The following is a 23,686-nucleotide window of genomic DNA, read 5'->3' as shown; positions in this document are numbered from 1 at the left end:
TGCTTCATTGAATTAATGTGTTACATAGTGCTGTAATACACCAACGAACGGAATTATTCATGACAAAGCATATTTGCTTTTTTTTTTTTTTAATTCTGATCCATTGATACTGATGAATTGTTCTACATTTTGACAATGTCATTACAAATCCTATTTCCATCAATATGTGTTAGATAACATCGTTTCCTTGTCAACTTAACATTCTTTTTCACAAAACTAACAACCCTGCTTATTGAGTTTATCAGACAGAGTTGGGTTGCTGATCAAGAGCCTGTTAAGAGCATCATACTTTTCTGTGTCTATCATGACTTAAAACGTGTCATCTTTGTCTTAGGTCATTAACAACCTACAAACTATCGTGGATTTAAGGATTCCTGTACCAGTCAAAAAACGAACAATTCTTTATCAGCATGACGATAGATTGATTAATACGTTTTGATAGAAAAAAGTGACAGGCACATATCAGAATTTGTACTGGTCATTATAAAGTCTCTCTAACCAAGTGCACTTTCTAGACAACGTTAATACTCGGACCAGGTAGCGCTTCAGTCATATACAATGTGAAATAAAGGGGATTTCGCTTATTCTGTTAAACTATTGTCCAATTATACAGTGATTTAACTGCAGAGGCAAACGTCTCTTCATTGAAGTTAACCTTGATAGTTGCCACCAGGAGGTAATATAATTGCTTGGTATTCAGAAGCTTATTGGCTTTGACTCCGTCTCGCAGCTGGAATTTTGATCGTCTTTCTGTTTGTTTTGACGTCTCTCAATTTAGTACTGTTCTCTTTGATACAAAAAGCTGAAGGTTCTGGAAAGGATAAACTTGCTGTATCCGAGTGCATCTAACTGTAAGACTAATAACGGACCCTGATAAGGAGATTTTGAAGAAATCAGAGTTGATCTGCACCCTCATTGCAACCCTTCGCATCTACATCTTTCCACTTCCCTTGTTTTACCCTAATTGGCGTAACTGTCGATGGTCCATAAAACAATACAAAAATAAACAGAATTCGCTGTCCCCATTGCAACACCTTTCTTTGAACTTTGTTTTCTTTTTACACTTCCCTATTGTTAAGCAATATGTCGCATGTAGCAATAAACACATAAACATGTGTATCATGTCCATATTCCATTTATTCGTTGTCCATGTCAAAAAGGCATTTGCATTTGTCCTAAGGAAGGTTTGGAGGAATTCACTGCTTTCCTACATTTTCTGAAGTAATATCGAACAGCGTATTTCTTATTTTTCTTGTCAGAGATTGGTGAGCTTGAAGATATTCCAATTACATTTGTACGTCCGAATGACCAGCTGTCTAATCTGAAACTGCTCACCGCTAACCAGGAATTTACTTTTGAACTGACCGCTTGATTGTGATTGGCCGATATAGTTCGTAAATGTCCGTTGATAGAAATGGTAATCATTATATATCGGCGATGTAATTAATCAACGTAGCCAATTAAAACATTATAAACAATATCTATAAAACTAACTAGTAAAAATAACATTAATATAGTGTTAACGTACTTGTATGTCGCGTTATCTTCACGTGATCCAGACAATTACGGAATCTACGTACTATATTAATAATGTACATTACAGAATAGGTAACAAGTAAATACAGAGCGTGGTCCTCTTTTTATGCAATTAATGTGTAGGGAAAGGACGGGGACCGGGAATTTAGAAAAGGAATTCGATCGCTTGGTTATGTGTATTAAAACTAGAACAATTTGTTATATAACAAAGAGAAAGTGCATAGGAAGGGAAACGATTTATGCGTTAATGAAGATTTAATATTAATAATGTACAATATGTCTATTAGCTGATAAACCGATTAATTCACACTGAAATAACACCCTTCGTGACATAAAAAGTTAATTCTCAAGGTTAAAATCCATTAATTTTACTTTCGTTTTTAATCTCATGAGTTTGAATGCAATCCAAATGCTTTGAGCTATAAATGTATGGAATTAAAATTATAGAAAAATGACATCATACCACATACTCCGATCTGTTAATATACATCTTAATATTACAAGTAAATGACGGCTAGATTAATTCAAGATTCCAATATTATATCTTAATTATCTCAATGCCCTATTTTCTAAATAAACCGTAATCAAACCTTTTGCCATATGCAATGAACACAACTCATGTCTTTTTCCAGATAACGAATAACTTGGTTGTACATGCTGTTTTTTTTGGGTTCATGATGTTACTCCGTTTGGTTTTAAGCTTCATATTTTGTCAGTGATTTGAAAAAACTTTGAAGAGACTTAAAACCAAATACTGTTTTCAATGTTTACATTTGACTTTTCGATCGTTTGAGATGATTTAAGCGAGTTACAAGAAAGTAGGTTTGAGCACAGAATATATGCTTGATCATGAGAACGGTTTCAAGAATACGGATCAAGGATGCGGTTTATTTGTTGTATTACCCTTTTTGCGATAGCGCGAGTCTGATGCCTCAAAGAAATACCTTGACGAAGGCAAAATTCAATCCAAACTAACCAGTATTCCATCCGGTCAGGTGCGCATTGTGATGTTTGGCCATAATTAGATCTGTGTGAATCTCTGAGTAATTAACCATAGTTTCTACATAAATTCAGATGAAGTGCATTTACTTTATCTTATCACTTTTCGATATGTAGAAAAACAGCAGTGAACAAAACCATAGTTGGTATTTCTCTTTAAAAGGATAAGAATATATAACATTACAGGTCCTATTCTGTTTCCGGATAGGTCATCCAATATATTACCAATTCTTATTTATAGAAATGCCACAATGCATTGCATATCAAGAATCATTCACAGTAAATAAAGCACCTGCCGTTAACTTGCATTGACCTTCAGACGCACGGGATTTTTCTTAAACTTTCAAATCCCTTTTCAAATTAGTTAAGTAGCGCTATAGTTGTTCAAAAAGATATAAATAGTCATCGTAGTTGATATTTGTCTTTTACTCTTTCGTTTGTTTCATATCATTTCATGTAAATTCGACCTTTTTTTTACCCCAATGACCCCTTTTATATATTTTAATACGAATTGAACGGCATTTTTAATATCACAAATCACCATAAAATTGTTATATTTGCTCTGCCTCTTTCGATGATCATACATATGTTCTGCCCATTACCAGTGATTTGTAATCGTAAGTATAGGGAAGTAATTTCGATTCATTGAGATTATATTGATATAGGAGCCACTAAACACTCTCGTGAATGCGCCGGAATATCAACCAGTGGGATGTGGCCGTGTCCGTTAGCTAGAAACTAGAGTGGGGTTAACTATGGTCGATGTTATGTATAATGGTTCAATGCAAGTATTCAAGTGGTATGGCACTATAAATAAGATGTTAGAAATACGACTCTCTAACACGCAGAACATCTGCACAATCTCTAGCGCTCACTTGCACATACATGAAGATACAAAGTCAAGGACGTGCTCTAAGATGTGGTTGTAAAACGGCTGTTTCCACACTCTCCTTAACATATGCGTGTCTGATAATACATCAAATACATTTAATACATTAAAACACGATGTCAGCAGAGAGACATCAAATTAATTAAAAGGTAAAGATATATAGTCTTGAAACCCTATTCCCTTTCATAGTAAGAAAAATAATTTCTATGCTATATGCACATGCAATATTAAATTACAGCACAGTATTTAAGAAAAGTGTTTTGTTTATAATGTACCATCATCATTGAATACTGGTTTAACGTCAAAATATTCTGTAGTTTAAGAGGACAAAACAAGCGTTCCCACTCCTATATTGTTTTGTGCTTGCTTATGACAATTATATTTGACAAACACAGTACTTCTAACATCTTTATGAAGCAAACATCGCATAAGACGACTTGAACATTCTTCAAAAACTTTATCATCTATTTTAAAGAGTCTAGACATAAGACCTTTGACATATATCCCGAATAAATACAGTACTATGAACTTCTAACTGAAGCAAACAAAGCAATACCCTTACACTTTCTTCCATGCCCTTCAAAAAACTGTAATAAATAAGTTTGTCTTTATTTAAAACTGTCTTTGTATGGATTCCATAAGAGACATTATGGTATACGTCATCCCTGGTGCTTCCATAACGCAGAATGTAAATTCTACAGGAGAAACATACGATGTACTCATTAAGGCACAGAATACATGCTTAGGGGAGAACTGTCACGAAAACAAGTGATAGGAGGGAAAAGAACGGATGTCTTTTAGGTTATTGATTTGTTTGCAAGTTCATACCGTTTGAGTGTGATGACCGTTAACGTTAGCGATGCGAATACGAGTTGCTCTCCCGCCATTACGCATAGGACATACTGACATTACCCTTTCAGTTAATGCCCCCCTCCAACAGCAACTGGTTTACGCGTTGTCAGCACAATGTAAGTAGGGGATTTGTTTTCGTGCCCTATACTTAGGTGAAAACACGTCCAAAATAGACCTGCTGCACCAATTGCAATTGTGATTTTTATATTTCTTTCTACTTCTATCTAACTTTTTTTTTTCGCGCCTTGCTTGATAATACCTTATTTTGGCTTTAATTTTGAGGTGAAGAAGGCAAGGGGATCTGTTCCCAGGCCGGGACATACCAAAGTCTTTCAAAATGGTAGTTGTTATTCCCTGCTTAACGTTCAGAAATTATGGTAATGGCAATAACTGGCTTACCCGTTGCCAGTATATTGTGACAGGGCAACTTGCTGTGCTGGGTACCTTCGGCACGGTATTTCAATCATCTAGCACTCTGAAGTCGGCAGATCCGCGCTATCAGAAAGAGGGAAATACAACAATAGACCCTGTCTCCGGCACACATTCCTATCATGACACATAGAGGCACGTCCTTAAATGATATTAGCTGTATGTTAAGGTTTGGTTTAGTATTGTTTAACGTCCTATCAACAGCTGTGGTCAATTAAGGACGGCCTCCCCTGTGTGCAGGATGCATGCGTGTGTTTTGGGGGGGGGGGCTGCTATATGTTCGTGTTTGGCTCCTTGTGATAGCGTGGAACTGATGCCAACTGTATAGTGCTACCTCACTGAACATACTGCCGAAGACACCCAGCAGGACACCCCAAACGGGCGAACCAGTCGTCCAACTCCTAAGTTGCTGATCGTTAAGCAGGAGTAGAAACTACCATGTACAGACTCTGGTATGTCTCGGCCAGGGGACAGAACCCAAAGCATTCCTTACAGGACCAAACGCTCAACTAAAGGCCAAATGTGAGGCATTGGCAAGAGAGACATCAGGAAGAAGAAAGTTGTTTAGAAAGCAGAGAAAATATAAGTTCCTAGTCGCCTCTTACGATCATGCAAGGGGGGCTGCAGGTACAATTATTACGCCCTACCTGCAGATACACTTACCTGTAGGACGTTTAACAATATAAAACGAAACCAAACTAATTAATGTCAAATATTGATGTCTTATTATGGTCAGTTTGTTTTCGTGTTGTTAAACGGCCCACAGGCAATGTAAAATGGACAATCACAAAAATAAATACAGCAAACTAGATATAAAAAAAAAAAAATTAAAAAGAAATCTTATTATAATGATAAATAATCATATACTGATACAGTGTAGCCCAGAATCTGTATCGGAAAAGGTTTTCATAGATATTACGTAATATAATCTGCTACGTATTTGTTTGAAATCAGTGCATTCAATATCATTTTGGCGAGATCTTTAATAATTATCACTTCCGGTTTACATAACAAACAAGACGAATGACAAACATTACTTTCTGAACCGCAGTATTATCAATGTTATATAATATACTGTAGGATATTGCGATAACTGTGTTTTATTCTAAAATATTTCTTCAGACAAGCTGTTAATTAACTGCCGAGTAGGCGCAACACTTCAACCAGGTTTTACCTGTAAACGGATACGTTATACCTACCATGTGATAAACATCCTGTTCAATACGATGCTACATGCTTGTGCACTGGTATTGCTATTCATTAGGACATCTATCAAGCAAACAGTAGATATCAGAATAAGGGCTTGTGTCAATACAAGTATGAACGGGGAAGAAGGTAAGAAAGATGAATGATATCTAACATGTAACAGAATACTTTCTGATAGACTGATTTGATTTTTAATGTTTAAGTGTCCGAATGAGATTCTGTTACCTAGTATAGAATTAAAAGCGCTACAATAAGACTACTGCTAAAATATGTACACGTATAGCGTCACTATTCTTCAGACGTCTTTGTTAATTTCAAAGGACCATAATCCATATCTGACAATTGATAACTTGATGCATACATTTTCGTTGTACAGCATCTACACTGCATAAGCATAGCTCTGTCCTTAACTTGCAACTAGAGCCAAATCTACAACTTGAAAATACGTTCTGTAATATTTATATTAGACAAATATGTATTGTAATTTTGATCTTGGTATCCTTGAATTTATCGTTCTCAATATTACACAATATATATATATATATTAAACTTTAAAGTGGGACTAACATATGACTTTCGTGTATTTCCTGATCTAAAAAAAGGTAAAAACCAAATTACTCTAGGTCGATTTTTAAAGACATTTTTCAATAGATCAAACTAGTTTGTGTTGTAATTACTTTGATGTTAACCGTACATTGACTGCAGTAGAATATCAAGAAGGGCGAGACTACAATATACAGGTAATTCATTTGAGAAATGCAAACAGTACCATTGATTAGTAAGATACTGGGTCTGTGATAGCATGGTACTTCAAAACCTCGATAAGACATGTTAGGAAATAATGTTACTGCCGATTGACAAGGAAGAAATCCAATTAGTTGTAGTAAAAGGAAGGCAAATTAAACAAAATCGATATAATCATTTCATCAATAAGGCTTGAATAGAATAGTGTCAACTGTTTCTGGGACCTTGTGTCAGCTATTGGATTCGGTGATCAATGGCGTTGTGCTACTGGGTCATTAGAAACGAAGAATCATTCATATAAATAGGCTGAAGTTGATAGTCGCAATCTGTTTGCTAAGCAGGACATTTCCCACAGCCTACTATTTTACTCTGACCATGAATCTTACAACGTAAAACAGTAGAAATATGTACATCATCCATTTACATATTTCCCCTTCCGATTCTAGGTGTATTCCTAATAATTCGGTGAGATATTTATGTCGAAATATCGAACAGAGGCAACTAATGGGAGGGTTTTCTTCGGTATCTTCTAGTTTGTGGACATCAAAGAAAACAAAATTGATCAGCTGCCCGCTGTAACAATATGTAGTTATTATTGCGTTCCGCTATTATCTGTTTACTCAATCTGTAATATGTAACAACTCTGTATATCTGTACTGCGTCTGCGCGCAGCCTGTGATTCTGTTTCCGCCTAGCTGAATACACGATGTTGAGTTGACGTCTGCTGTTTTGTTTTGGTTACTTGAAGCTACTCTACAGCTCATCGATGCTACTCTAAAGCACATTTAACACCCGCAACACGTCAATTCATATCTTTCCTTGCTTCCTAACTCTTCGTTTCGTAGGCGTCTCCCTAGGCACCGATGACCTTAGCTATTGCGAGGACGTTAAACTCAGAGGAAACAAACAATCGTTTCAATGATTAAATGACAGAATCGTGTCAGCTATGATGTTTGAAGGCAAACAAATTGAGGAGAAGTGCAGTCTAAGGAAATATAAATCGTAATAGCCGTTTTTACGACGTGCAACAGATGGACCACACATTATTGACGTTTATGAACGAGATTTCTAAGCATTTGTATAGTCCGTATCGATTGATATTTTAAGAATGACAAATATAATATGTGTACGGAGGGAATATTTCATTGTCTTGATACCGCATTGGTTTTTTTTAAGGATGTAAAAATAATTTACAAAGGTTTGACGAAATTTGCAAAATAATTAGAAACATGCTTCGGTATGAATGAAGCTGTATATTTTGATACAGATCAATTTCAATAACTGATTTGTTTTATTTTGATACAGATCAATTTCAATAACAGATTTGTTTTATTTCGAAGCAATTTTTGATTCGCATACAAAATAACTGCAGTATCTGTGCAGGCGATGCAGTTGTATTTAATTTCATATCAAAAGCAGATGTCAGTCTTGTCTTAAGTGGTCTATAATCTGTACAAGTTTTAATTTGCAAGGATGAGCAAGACCAAGTGAAAGGAAATCGATCACAAACTGTTTGTCACGACTTAAACTAGTTAAAGGCCCAAGTAACTGAATAAAAACTGAATGATATACACGTGTTTAAATTAAACTTGCCTTTCATAAGCATGCTGCACGTGTAAAATTAGTATGCTGCATTAAAGATTACTGACTCAATATCACGATAAGACATTTTACTCTCTTTAATGTTTAATGTAAAATCCTTTTTTGTGGTTGCAGAGTCGCACAAGACGTGCACGGATAACAGTGACTGTTTCGATGCCGATGCCGTATGCAAATATAATGACGTTTTCCATGCGAAAGTCTGCTTTTGTTTCTCCATTCTTCAGCCGGTTAACGAGTATGGAGAGTGCATTTCAGGTAAGTTGGTAAATAGTAACCTGTATTAATACAAAATACCGCATCAACTAGTATTGTTGAATAAATCACTTGTGTTGGCTTGATTATCGAATCAATAATACAGGTAAGTAAAATTCGTTATTTGATTTGTGTCTATATAAGGTCCAACATTTCAGGTTCAGTTTGTTGTAAGTATACAGGGACAGATGATCCGGTGTTACTCCTATAACGGGACAGGATATTTTTAAAGACATATTAAGCAGGTTAACTGTTTAATGTATAATGACGCTGTTCCTTGCGGTTATTAATATTATTTAATGCTTAACGGCCCATCAACACAGAATATGCCATTAAGCTAAGCTTATGAAGACGGTATACATGCTAACAACCCTCAGATAATATTCCCATACACTTTGTAGTCATAGACAAGTGAAGGAAACTGGCAATCATTTTGTGTCGAAACACTTTTCTTTTTTCTAGATGTACCTCCTCCCGATAAAATGAATGACGTGTTCCCAGTTCAGCCGCTAGGTGACTTGTTTGTCCCCGCAGACAATAACACTATCCCCGACCCTAAACTGGTCCGCAACGAGGTAAGTGTACAAATGTAATACATAGACATGGAAACAAGCCCCGTCTTTCTCTTCGTTTTCATGATTTCTTCCGTTTTATCTGTATTTTGCACTTTTAGGTAGGCTTGGTTCTTGTGATGATTTGTTATTTAGTTTTCATTTTGTCCTGCTTCCAATCAGTCAGAACATTCATGACCGAATATTTTACTAGAATTGCCTATTATCATACCCTTTCTAATAGGAAAGTATGATCAGAATGAGACCCTATTTCGCGGCAGAAAATAGCAGATTTCAGTTTAATAAAACCCATTTTGGTGAAAATATTAAATGTTTCGGTTCCAAATTCAGTTTTAACTTTCCGTATGAAATTAATGCAAATGATTGTATGTAACCTTTCAGCAAAAGCCTTGACTTTTTAAACATAACCATATTGACGTGTATGCGTTGTTTAATCTGATTCATTGCTAAAATCTTCCTACACATATATGTATCTTTGTCTAAAAAGGTTGCATTGAAATAAATCTATATCGAACAGAAACAACCAATTCTTATATAATGACAATTAAATTGCAATTATTTTCACACATTATTTTCCGATCTTTTTCTTCGTGCATTTTTCAGTAAAATCACTCAAGTGATACATTTGTATGCTTTATGAAACATGCTACACATTTCATTAAATCATTATTTCCAAATCAGATGTTATTACTTTCAACGACACTTCGAGCGCATGTATGTTTTTTGAAAGTGATTATGTTAACCTGCCATATATGAAGTTAAACATGTATAGAACTGCTACCTTGCAGGTTTCAGACGTTATTAAATAAAATCAACCTGCTCACGTTATATTATAAAAAGCAATGCTTTTGTTCACATTCTCTGGTATGTTCCCCGAACAAGCTTTCATATGACCGCGCCTGTATTTATGAAATTGTACTCGTGCTCTAGCATATATTCCGTGTTCAAGCCAACAGTCAAAAAGTCAGCTATTTTAAACGGTACTCGGCTTGAAGTCTTTCCAATAGCACCAATATACTCTGCCTTTAGCACACACACACACACACACGCACACCTGCATGCATGCACAACACACATGAAGGTATGTCCTTAAATGACTTAATTGTTGATAGGACGTTTTAAAGTCTCTACTTTTTACATTGTTGTTCGGCCCTTAATGACTCAAATTGTCGATGGGTCGTTAAACAATGCAAAATATTAAAACTATACAATCAAAACCATAACAACCAAATCACTGACAAAATGTAATGTTTCATTAATTTATTCCCGGAACCGAAATCGGACTTTAGCACAAAGCAATAGTCCGATAATGAGTTACATAGATACGGCCGCTAATATGTATTACGGGACGTTGATCAACAACAGACAAATCTGACTCGATTGACCAAGTGTTCTTCTGCTTCTTTAATTTCAGACGGTGCCCCTGTATAAACAAAGTGACAGCATGTCAGACCAGCTAACTTCCATACAGATATTCATCCCTCTGGCGTCTGTCCTTTTTGTTTTACTTGCCTTATTTTTAATCGTCGCTCGGCGGATCAAATTATGCAAAAGAAAACGAAGGAAGGAGTCGACGGTAAAAACGACGGAAGACGAGCAGTTGTTAGATAGAATGAACTTTGTGAATAAAAACCCCACTTACTTTCTATCACCACATGACGGCGTGAAGGGGCGAAAATTCAACATCAAAGACATTCCTTCCGAACAGATGAAAATTGTAGATGTAGTCGGAGAAGGGGCATTCGGTCAGGTATATAAAGGTAAAATATCTTATAAGGTGTATCAAAATACGTTTTTAAAACATAGTAATAAATTAGTCAGTCCAATACAATGGTTCAGAACATGGTTCATAACATGTTAAATAGCTCGAAATCTTCATCATGTACCAGTCGTTTTGTTTTGTAGTGTCTGCTTGTGAAATGGTATCCATATATAGCGAGAAACTGACCATTTATTAATCGAGGAACCGATGAATGAGCACGTCCTCAAAATCTGCATTATAGACAGTTTAATTAGATATAGTGCATTATTATAAACGCTATAATATCGGTTTGCTGTCAAGGAATATTAAAAATAGTGACAAAAACATATGAATCATGATATCATATGAATATACCACAGCTGTTGCAAAGCTTTTAACTTTAGAAAATAAAGAGTTTTCTTATAAACAATATTCGATGCGTTACCTTGATAACACTATCTGACAAGAAATATCCAACAAGCGTGGTAACGGAAATGGTCAGTTACATGTACAATAATACGATTGTTATCGTATAACAATATCTACTTTAAATCCTGAAATGTTTTAAGACTATAGCATTTTCTATTTCTAGGCATATATTCGGCCGAAGACGGGTCCGAGATTAGAAAGGTAGCCGTTAAAGTTCTGAAGGAGGGAGTATCTAACGAGGTCAAGGACGACTTTGACAGGGAGGTGGAAATCATGAGTGCCTTTGACCACGATAACATTCTAAAATTATTAGGGGTTGTTACCAAAGGTTTGTATAATGAATTGAAAATTTCACTGTCACTGTATCTTTTTGTATTGCTTTAGTTCTACTGTTGCCTCCATTTCTATTGTCGAGGAACACGTGTAGGCTCGGGGAGAGAATAGGCCTACTGTATTCCACTTCAGGACGTAGAAGAAACCAGGAAAATACTTGCTGTATCCCACTGCATGTGTATCGCAGGAGGCAACAAATGCGAGGCCCAATTTAAACACAATTTGAAAAAAAAAATCAAAGTTTTTTATCAGAGCGTATTTTGTTCAAAGTGAACTGTAACAGCATATTCGGCCTTTTGTTTTCTACTCCGAGGATATTGAAGAGACTAATATTTAGCTCCTGCCCCAATTTCAAATCTTTAGAGCATTTTCGTTTCCTTTCTGTGCTGTCCTTTGTCTTTCCGGCGTTGTCTCCCTAGTCACATGTCCTCATATGACACAGGCTGTTGCAAAGATTTTGAACCCGAAAACTCAAACTGTTGTCTAGGTTATTACATTCAGTGAATAAGCAGTTTTAATCGGCCCGGCCGGGTTTCAATCATTTGCTGAAGCTGCATCATATACTTTAGCATTTAAATCACTCCAAACCTGCATCAAATTAGCAATGTGCAGAGACCATTCCTATTTTCGACTTGGAATTTTGATTCTGTTCTACAGAATTGACACTTATGTATAAGTATTCTATGAAAATAATTGGTGACAATCGACAAATTCTATGGCTGTTATTGAAACACGTCCGTTGAAACACGTTCAGTAATATAAATGCCATACATTATTCTTTTTACATGACAAAACCTTTTAAACACAACGATGCATTTGTCCACCAACGTGAATGTTGACGGAAATGCTCCGGTCATAATTTACAAACCATTTGAAAGGTTAATAATCATCACAAATAACTAAACGTGGATAAGGCAGAGCATTTAAATAAAATTGACGTAATGCATTAAGTCATTTAACCAATTCTATTTTACATACGATTCCAGCTGATATTAGTAATCTATGGCGGGGTTTGTTATGCCTGTAATTAAATATATTTTATGGTTATGGGACATTAGTGCAAGACTACAAAACTAACGAGACATTTGCGTGAGCTATTATCCTGTCATTTATTGATCGTGTTCATTATGTTAAATATGTTGTTTTTTTGGTGGAAAATTGAACATTGTATTGCATGTCAGGAGTAGACCAGTTTGAACTTCATAAACATTTGGAATGACGTGCTGAAAAACAACTAAACAAATATGCAGAAATGATAAATTAAATTACCGATTTGTAAATATAAACAGTGCTATGTTTCTAGCGATACACATATATCCACTTACATCTGAGCGTTTAGGAATCTAACAGCGACACATTACTAATTCCAAACCGTACTACAATGAAGGTGACTCAAAGTACACCTTGGTTAACCAACGAAAATGGACTCTGTAAGACAATTGCTCCAAACAAAAACCTTTGGATTGAAATTTGATATTATATTTTCTATTATTTCGAACATGATTGCAGTTTCAAACTGTTTAGACATGAGTTGATTTTCCACATATGAAACGGCCATCAGCTTATGATCTGTGCACGTTGTGATTATGACATGACGATTGCATTGATGTTATGATCTCCCTGCCCGAGTCCGTGTTAAAATATCAGATTTCTGATCATAGTTAAATTTTGTGGAAAGTAGAATGTTAAGGTGAAAATCTAAATATATTATTTATCTAGATCTACAGTTCAAACTGCTGTCGCCAGCTGCTAGGAAATGAGTCAAGCGTCAATAATATCCCATATGAAACATTTCCTTTAGTCGCATAAAATTGATTAAGATTTAGAGTGTAAGGGATTGCAGATTAATAAGAGTCATCATTTTGAAGATAGTTATAGTACGGTTTACTTAAAACACGAATAACGTATGTGTTAACGTGTCGTAACGGTCAAGCCCAACTAGTTCTATTACAAGCTAAGATCGACTTAGTCATCATGTGACAATTATTACTTAAACATACCCTTGCATTTAATGTACAGACATAATTAAAATGCCCTTTCAAGTGAAATAAAAGCTTACAGTTGTACATGGTTACTATCCGACACGTTGCGAAGATTACTGCTCTTGGGTGAGACAATTATAACTCAGTACATGAAGAGCCAGCAACTGAGAAAGTTTCATATCACCAATTCAAAAATGATAACGGTATCCTCATATAATCGCCGACAAAACTATCAAAAGCGTTATTAGCATTACTACTGATATGTCTATCTTTGTTTCAGGTTTAGAGGGAACGCCGTACATGATTTTTGAGTACATGTTACATGGTGACCTAGCTGAACTCCTGCGTCATAACGACCCGGTTATGCGCAAACACTCGGATGACATGATATTAGAGAAGGTATACTTTATGAAGGACAATCTTTTACCTTTTTACTTCTGCGTATCTTGGCCCACCAGGTGTATATATATAGTACTTCAATTACTGCTCTATCGGCCGTATAATCTAGAACAGTGATAAACTTGGTCGGCCGTATGATTTATAGGCGTGACAGCTGGCTCACCTGTAGTATCCCCATACCACAGCCGAAAGCTGTGACTATGGATTGATTTTTTTATTGTCGTGACTAGCTTTGATTAATATTTTTTGAAAAGAAAACTATACCTTTCGGCAATAAAAAAAACCATGTATAAAAAATCAGCAAAAACGTTGCAAGTGTAAAATTCCAATTGGACCACATGAAGACTCGAACCTTGAACATCCAATGTTTATACTGTTGCTCTTACCACATTAGCTACTTTGTCAGTGGTATCATATTGTCGCTATCGTGCTACAGTTATATCCAAACGGTGTAAGGGGTGGTAACTCTAACTTCGACAACCTACAGTGGGATTTTCTAGCCTTTGTCTACAGTAGGAGAGGGATCCTTATTATTATGCTCCTTGTGAAAACATCTCCGAATCATAAGTTTTTATATGTTTGAGAAATAACATAAAAAGGAACAGTAGTCGGTGAGATACCTTTTTCTTCAAAAGAATGTTATTTTGCCGACGGACAGTTAAAAAGAATAAATATTATTTACTGTTATGACCTTTTTCTATCAACTGTGATTTGGTTTGAAAACTCGTTACTTGTTCAGATGGTAATATTTTCAAATTATAAAATCTGTAACCATATAATTGCACGAAATTAACGAAATTGCTGTACATGTATACTGCTATTATGCGTGTAGGAGTGAGTGCGTGTGTGTGCATGTGGTTGTGTAACATATGGGTGATCATCAATGTATCAGTACATATTTACTTCAAATTGTTAAATGCTAACATGCTTTGGCTATCTCGCTACCTCTTTTCTATTCTATCATTCAATTATAATATTATATTATATATATATATATTGATATTTAGCCATCTTATGATGTACATATATGTGTTATTAAATTGTAAGGAAATGTCGATATAATGTTAATGTAACTTGTGCCCAATCCTATCGAAATGAACCATCATCCTCTCAAAGGAAACACAAATTGTTTTAGTTTGAAGTTTTATTTATCGCGGATCTATGATTTAATGTCAGCTGTTGGTTAAATCTCGTTTCAGACTGATCTTACTGACGTTGCGATACAGATAGCCAATGGTATGGCCTATTTGACATCACAACACTTTGTACACCGTGACCTAGCCACACGTAACTGTCTGGTCGGCGATGGACTTGTGGTCAAGATTTCGGATTTTGGAATGGCGCGTGACGTCTACACCTGTGATTACTACAGGGTAAGTGCTTAACGAAAAACGCTGAAGATGATTTACTTCTCACAATATGTACATGTATATTGCTTAAAAATGTAAATCACATGTACCGGGTCCATCATACTTTTGACATAGAAATCGCATTACAATATCGAGATCACAACAGATACGTTTTTTATAACAGAGAAAAACAATTGTCTGATTTCTGATAAATGCACATCTCAAATTATAATGCCATATAAACACAAATTCACACACCCTTTCAAGTTTTCTTCAGCTGATGTATTGTTAATGTGATCTTCGAAATAATAAATTCATATGATGTTCTACTTCCAGATTGGCGGTTCCCGAATGCTACCTGTAAGATGGATGTCGCCAGAAAGTGTCAAATATGGCCGCTTCACCACGGAGTCCGATATCTGGGCGTTTGGTGTGGTGCTGTGGGAAATCTTTAGCTTTGGTCGACAGCCCTACTATGGACATTCAAATGAGGAGGTTTGCAATCTGTTTATTATTCTTAGAATCCATCTGGTTGTTAAATGCTATTACTGATTTTAAATCACGTGAAGTTTCATACTAATTTTACATCAGGTAGAGTTTTTCAAATTAATATATTTATACGATATATGCGTACGAGTGTGTTTATTGGAGATCTTGTTGAATCCAATGACATGCATACTTTGTTTTAGGTTTGAGTCTTTATGAAATAACAATTATTCTCATTTACTTCAGTAAGTTTTCAAACTATAGAACCATTCTACAAAATAATTCTTCTGTGCTCTTAATAATAAAATAATTGCATTGTACAGGAAGGTCTTAACGAAAGATATCTTGGAAAAATACAGGTACATTTTATAATAATCAAGATAAAATGTACCCGTGAGTTTGTACACTTATGTACATCTGTTGCATTAGATATCTTAATGTCGTCTTATACAGTAAATGACTATGATGTATAAAGAAATGTAACCATTTGTGAATAAGTATGTTTTAATCATGAATTTTAACTTATCATGAGCTATTATTGGAATTGCCTTTTCTCTCCTAAGGTGGTGCGGTTTCTTGACGAGGGGATATTGCTACAGAGACCAGAGGAGTGTCCGTCCACTGTTTATCACGTCATGCTTGGCTGCTGGAAAAGCGATCCCCGGGACAGACTGGTGTTTATGAAGTCTCATAATCATCTCGTGGACTACAGCAAAACGATCATGCGTAGTGCGCACATGCAGTCTGTAAATATGGACGGTGAAGGAGACCTGATAGCATCATAGTACTTTTAGTTTTATGATTAAAAAGTCGGTATCTTGCTCTGCATCAGATTGGTCGAAACTTGGGGTCCAATCAATACACTGTATTGCATATAAGTGTTCAAACGACCGATTAACTGGCCTAGTGTTTTGAGTTTAATTATTGGCGCTTTCTACCGTATGGTCATGGTTCACCCCTGCATGTAAATGTAAACATATTTGAATCGAAATTTAAACTTCGATATTACTTCCAATCTGAAGAAAATTCAGCACTTATCCAGATGATATTAAGGATGTGACAAATGAGATGGGAAGGGGCTGGCCCCGAAGTATGTATACGGCATCATGCTATTACGCTGTAGACGGGCAGGCCCCGTAACATGTACGGATTGTACCTTGTATTTAAGTGTTCTTTCACATTCAACGGCATGATTTGAAGTAGCCTAACAGGTGTTATTAATGTGGCGAACAGACTATTGGATTCTGATCAGGGAACAAATGAAGAAGAAGGACTTCAATGTACCTTTACCGCTGTCACGAATTTATGTGGAAAGATTTTGTAATTATCTTAATGGAGTCAGTGTATTGATACACAATGAAGACAGAAAAGATAATAATTTCAATACTTGTTCTGAATACTAAACATACAATTATTTGTTACAAGTATCATCCAAGCGATCCGGATATTTTTGTGATTGGTAAATGTACATACTAGTCACGTTAGCATTATGTGCCATTTATTTTGTATGTATGCATTTTATGTATTTTGTACATAAATACATTTGATATAGAAAGTGTTTAGATTAACATATCTCATTCCATTATTTTTCGTTGCATCGATATATCACGCAATACTATGTTTAGTTCAATATGGCTTTACCTTCTTAGTGCATTTACCGTAAGAAGTATTTATCTGTGTGTGATGCCTAAAATGGATTCTCGGAACTTCCTCAACCAGGCCCGTTCTGCTGTAGGGAGGATAAATTTTGAATTTGTATTCCTAAAAAACGGACATGAAATTGGAAAGTAAGTCTCGTTTAATAACAAAACTATACAGGCTAAGGTGCAGGGAAAATAAAACGGAACCAGTGGCGATTGCTTATCATAGACATTATAAAACAAAGATCAATTATAGTTTTCTGCTCTTGTTTATCCTATCCAAACCAAACTTAACGCATAAATAACGACAGTCCTAAAACGAAGTTTCAGTAAAATTGCTAAACACAAATGATTTACATCAGTATATGTCAATAAAAAAATGTCTGGCGTATTGCAAGACGTGCTTAAAGTGCCGATGGTTCACATTTGGCAAATAATGTGCGTGTCTGAAGAGAAATATACACATATATATCTAAAATGGGAAAGAATATAAATGAGAGAAAACAGTTTAATGCAATATTGTGTTGGTAAAAAGCAAAGTTATACACGTACAATATGTGCTTCCTGTTTTCTTTTTGTTATCGGTATTTCTGCAATTCAAACTATACAAGGTAGACATTATCATTGTTAACAATGTTAAAAGGCGGAAAGTGAACAACCAGCTCAGTATTACTGATTATTATTATTATTTATTAAGATATGGGAATTCATACAATGGAATCGGTACAGGGAACGACTATTGTCTGGACATTTTATAAAGAGCTGGTGTTCCAGTTCTTCACTTCATTTTTTGTATGCTAGAATATGAAGCGTACTATTAATCAAATGATTTTTTGAATAGAACTGCATTTTTGACAAAACCTTTGGTCATTTTCAGCAGTGGAATTCAACAGCGTAACGTGATAATTATTATTGTGGTACATCTCTCCACTTGGTCATGTGAAACCTTGAAAAGTTCTATACTCATTGCTTAGTTTTTATATTGCTTTACAGCCCTCCGAAAAAAGAAGTTACCTTTGAACTAAAAAACAGAAGAATACGACATTCACAAAAAGGAATATATCAAACTAAACTATTAGAAAAGATCCAAATCGTTTGTTAATAAAATCGTTTCTGATGGTAAAGATCAACTGAACGTAAATAGGCGTGTGTCAATAACAGAAATTATATTTATGAAGCATTTCCTGTATGGAACATCGCGAACATGTCGGGCGTTTTTTTTTTTGAAGTTGTAGTTACAATTATTTCATTGCATATAAAATCGTATTGTTCTACATTGTTTTATTTGAACGTATAACTTGTACCAAAACGTCAAATAGTTTTGCAAACGATACCCATTTTATGACGTCTAAATGAGTTTTTGTCGTATAAGAAATGTTTTATCGGTCTGCAAATTAATATATAAATACGCCGAATAAAATAGCAACTAAACGATTTATAACAATGCATCCTATTTTTATATGTTATTTAAATTGATGTATTTTTTAAAATCGGAATAACAATACTAAATTTTCCCTGGCATAATTACAATATTATTATTAGCACACTGTTTAGTTTATGGTGACATCGATATTTTTTAATTTTTGTTATTGTTATCACAGAAATTATTTGCCGTTAACACAAATCAAAGCACTAGCCCTCGTAGTAGACCCTTTCAGCCGTGTGCACCAATGTTTTTGTATGATAATGTTTGTTGTAAATTTCGTTGTCAGGAGTTGTGCATTCTGTTATTGTTGCCTTATTATCATATAACAAGTTGAAGAGTTTATCTTATTTTGTTGAAACAGTATCGATACGGACAATAAAAAACGAGTGAAAATTCATCAACGTCTTTCGTTGTTTATATCTTCTTGTAGAAGGGTTTCGAAATAAAGAATATTTAAGAAATTAATTATTGACTTTAAAACTGGATCCTACAGATTTCATATGCGTTCTAGGTTTTGTTGGATACATTCGAGGCATTTATTTATGTAAATATGGATGTTCCCCTTATTTGTATTTGGGGAATGGCATCGATATTTTTGTTCAATACAGATAACAACTCAATACAATAATCATTAGTGTCCTCAACTGAATGTGGAACAAAATAATCTTCTTTTGATATTAACGTCTCTACAACGGAAAAGCAGTGCTTGTCACGAAAGGAACAAGCAGCTTGTTTGGTCAAGAGTATCTAACACAAGTGGTCTCTCTGCAATTCGTGGCTAGTTGAAATACAAAAAATAGAAAAAACACATTGATTGAGTTTTTTATTTTATACAAAACACCACAGCAAAACACTAGCACAATCTTACACTTGCAACTACTTTCAGCAGCATAATGACTTTGAAATCCTTTAATAATAAAAATAATATACAACATTTGATATAGCGTCCTGTCTAGCTAATATAAATCAATCTAAAGCGCTTTACAGTACATATATATACAATTAATACAATTAGCATATATACATTTATCAATACGATTTAGAAAATTTCGCAGGACCTGCCTTATCAGGCGGTATCTACTAGTCATATGTCACCTGGCTAATATATCTCCATATGTGTGTATGCCTGCCTGTGTGCTGGTTTGGTTTAATTTTGTTAAACGTTCTATTAAAAGCTAAGGTCATATATGGACATGTCTCTTTTTCCCCGATTCCCCAACCGCAGGGATGGCCTTTGTGCTGGAGATGTAGTGTAATGTAAATGTCTATAATCAAACACTTGCTTTGTTAACCTTTACGGCATTATCAAAATATATTAACACAACCATATTACATCCCGCAGAGCATAACGAGTAAAGACTCTTTGATTATTTCAAAGGGCGCAATACATTACATTAACAAACGGACAAAATCAACTCAGTAACTCCTCTTACCAAAAGCATACAAGGTCGAATTCTCAAATGTACCACAAAAAGAATAATTTCAATACCAGGCAAAAACAGTTGGACTAATATTCGCGTCATTTACTTTTCACAACATGTGGAAGCCACCCTCTTTTCATCGAAACAGACATTTTCCACGACAATCAATCATGAAGTATATCAGGATTTCAACGTCAAAATATTATAAAATAAGCAAATACAAGTCATCACAATTGGTTTAAAGTAAGAAAAAAGAATATAATATCTACAGTTTTAATTAGAAATATCATGTAATGCCCTTGCACAGATTTTTTAAATATAGTTGCTTCCTTTTACACGCAAGTACTATGACCTATTTAACGCGAGTTTATAAATCTTCAACAAAATTCTTAACTTGTAACATAAGCGTACTACATTTAAATGAAGTTGAAACAAACGAAATTTATAAAAAAAAAAAAAAGATATGCAAGAATTGTCAAGCAATAGAAACATACTTAATCGTATTACCAATAAAGAGAACGATAATTAATATTAAAATAAATAATCAACTCTTTTTCGGAAACAAACGTTGGAAATATCAATTGTTGTACAAGACCTCAGAAATACAAAATGTCATCATGTAAAGTAGTTGATCATAATCATGAGAGATAAGACGAAACCATAAAATGAGAGATAAGACGAAAACTTTGAATCGGGTGACAATCACTTATCCATGCACAATTAATCTATAAACGCGACAAACAGATAACGTTCAATCATTGAAGGGGGATTCTCGGGTATATTTGGAACTCTTTCTGTCATGAAACTACAATATTCATTATTGTGAGCCTTTAAGGTGCACCTTTTGAAAAAAATAAGCATCATCCCAATAACCTGGAGTTGCCTGTTTTATTGTATTGTTTGGATTCCTTGCTGGACCTAGTGCCCTGTCGGGATGACATTTTGGCAGAATTTCCATATTGGGAGATTGCATTTTGTCATCAGGTATACTCAGCTGTTTTATTCATGATCGGGTGTATCAAGTATATAAAACAAGTCTTCGGAGCGTTTGTCTGCAATACTATTAGCCTAACAGGTAGTCCTTTGAATTCATTATAAAATATGTGAAATGCCAATAACTCTTCATATTTACAAATTATTTTCGAAGTTGAATATGTTCGTTTGTTAAAAGAAAATGAATGCACGTGTAGTAACATCAATCTAGAATAGAAAAAATTCGTTTTGTTTGGAAATGTTACTTAGCTGACAGGGATTTGATCTACAAACACAAATGGGACAAAAATAAATAAAAAATCATTGCATGAAACACAAAATGTAGATATACACACTATTGAATTAGAGACAATAAATACAACATTAAAGAAACAGTATTATAGAATGGAATGGTCCCTTTTGGGATCTTTAACCAGCGACACAATATATACATGTAGGTACCTATACCTAGGCAATCTTTCTTGTACGTCACTTACTGAAGCCATCTCTCCAACGGTCTTCCCAAAACACTTTGACTCCATGACAGATTCTGTATTTAGTATATCACTGCACTCACACATAACAATAGTTGAATGCTTACAATCGAAACCGTTCTGATAGACTTCAACTAGTCTTTGTGCTCGGGCATTAATGGATTCTTAAGAATTAGCGTCATTGATGCAGTCGATGTCATGTAAAAACACTTGGTCTACTCAAGGATTTCTAGCGAGAATGTCACAATCTGTGCATGGTCAGATGCTTCATACATCGTCAACAATATCATCGATACTTTCATTACAAATATCTCCTTGACAACAACATGGACGGTAGAGCGCTAATTGAAAAAACTAGGCTTTTCAACCCACCGTTATGTAGAACTAACAACTATTTTGACAGTTTTTTCCCCCAAATGTGCCGCACAATTAACATTGCAAATTCTGATCTTCTTAATTCTCCCTCTCCTGCAGCATTAAAAAAATATTTGAATAAAGATATTATTTCTGATAGTGAATCTGTTTCAATTTTCAAAACAGAAGGTAACCGAAGAGCAAGTATTATTCTATGTCGACTTCGAAACTCTTGCAGTAATTTAAATTATGATTTACACCATGACCATCTTACTAATAGTCCTGCTTGTACCTGCTCTGCTGAACATGAAACAGTATCTCATTACTTTTTGGAATGTCCTATTTTTAATAATCAAAGAACAACTTTGTTCACTTCTCTTAATAGTTATGGAAACCACAACCACATTGATAAAAACATTCTTCTCCAGGGCTGTCCTGATTGTGATGGGCTTACAAATAGAAGAATACTTGATGATGTGCATATTTTTATTGGAAAATCCCGTCGTTTTAATTTTTATATGACTTAAAGCCATGATGTTAAACAAAAATATACTATATATTCTATATTTCATCCAGGAGATTCTAGTTGAGCATGACTACTGTCTATTACGTGTACTTATCATGACATTGTAAATAATAACACTCTATATGTATTAAATGAATTCATCATTTCTAATTGTAACAGTTGTTGGTAGCAGTGACCTGTGCAATATATGCACATGGACTTTTGGTCTAAGCCTGCCAATATCTGTCTATGATAGTGTATATATATGCTGAAATAAATGTATTTGAACATGTACTTGTATGTGTGTGTAAGTGTGTATGGGGTGTGTGAGATGTTTCCTTCATGAGTTACTTCCCCTTAGCCTTGTGTTAATATGAATTATTTTGTGTATTTTTTTTCATTTGCAACATGTCTAAAATATCATGTCTCCTTGTCTATTCAACTTTGGCCATTTGACGGAGAGAATTTATATAGGCTTTGCCTGTTATTCAATCCAATTGATTACGACATCATGTCAATAAAAATTGATGAAATGAAATGAATTGAAAAAAAAATAAGAACAGTAAAGCATTCTACAACGTGTTAACATAAATACAATTAAGGAGAACCGTCTATTAGTTTTACATCTATGACCACCGTCCTACACTCCTTTCTTAAATACCTGTGCAAGTGTGGAGAAAGTATCAATCTGCTGAATTACATTGCATGATCTAATATGGGGTAATTTTCTATCTGTCTATTTCCACCCACTTAAAACCAAAACTGTAGCTCCCTTAGCATGCTATGTTCTACTACAACAAGCGTTATTTCCTTTAGATAAACAACCTTCAACTACATCGAGCATACAGAAAATGTGTTTGCATTGTACATTAAACCCGTCATAGTAAAAGGTATAATATTCACAAAAATAGCATTGCATATCAGAGGAGGCTAATCAAAGCCCACCTGGGTAGTAACGATTTTCCTTCACTTTATACGATCGTTCCAAAATCTACTTACAGCACCACCTATAGATACAACGAACGAACTTTCGCAGCTGAATCAACTCCCGACATCTTCCATGTAGTAGTAACA

The 23,686-nt window shown here is 34.9% G+C and overlaps 1 protein-coding gene across 1 annotated transcript in view; it reads left to right on the top strand.

Annotated features, from left to right (window-relative positions):
- LOC110461163 (BDNF/NT-3 growth factors receptor-like) overlaps positions 1-19,263 on the top strand; it is a 109,884-nt gene extending 90,621 nt beyond the window's left edge. Inside the window, exons 3-10 of the mRNA XM_021514504.1 lie at positions 8,372-8,512; positions 8,972-9,084; positions 10,496-10,841; positions 11,415-11,579; positions 13,847-13,965; positions 15,165-15,338; positions 15,651-15,809; positions 16,364-19,263. Of these exons, the coding sequence (XP_021370179.1) occupies positions 8,372-8,512; positions 8,972-9,084; positions 10,496-10,841; positions 11,415-11,579; positions 13,847-13,965; positions 15,165-15,338; positions 15,651-15,809; positions 16,364-16,585 (1,439 nt within the window). The 3' untranslated portion in view covers positions 16,586-19,263. The remainder of the gene's footprint in view (positions 1-8,371; positions 8,513-8,971; positions 9,085-10,495; positions 10,842-11,414; positions 11,580-13,846; positions 13,966-15,164; positions 15,339-15,650; positions 15,810-16,363) is intronic.
- The last annotated feature ends 4,423 nt before the right edge of the window (positions 19,264-23,686 follow it).

The sequence above is a fragment of the Mizuhopecten yessoensis genome, unplaced genomic scaffold (genome assembly GCF_002113885.1).
Source record: "Mizuhopecten yessoensis strain PY_sf001 unplaced genomic scaffold, ASM211388v2 scaffold10585, whole genome shotgun sequence".
NCBI lineage: Eukaryota > Metazoa > Mollusca > Bivalvia > Pectinida > Pectinidae > Mizuhopecten > Mizuhopecten yessoensis.
Note: the sequence above shows the minus strand (reverse complement) of the source record. Positions and strands in the feature narration are given on the sequence as shown.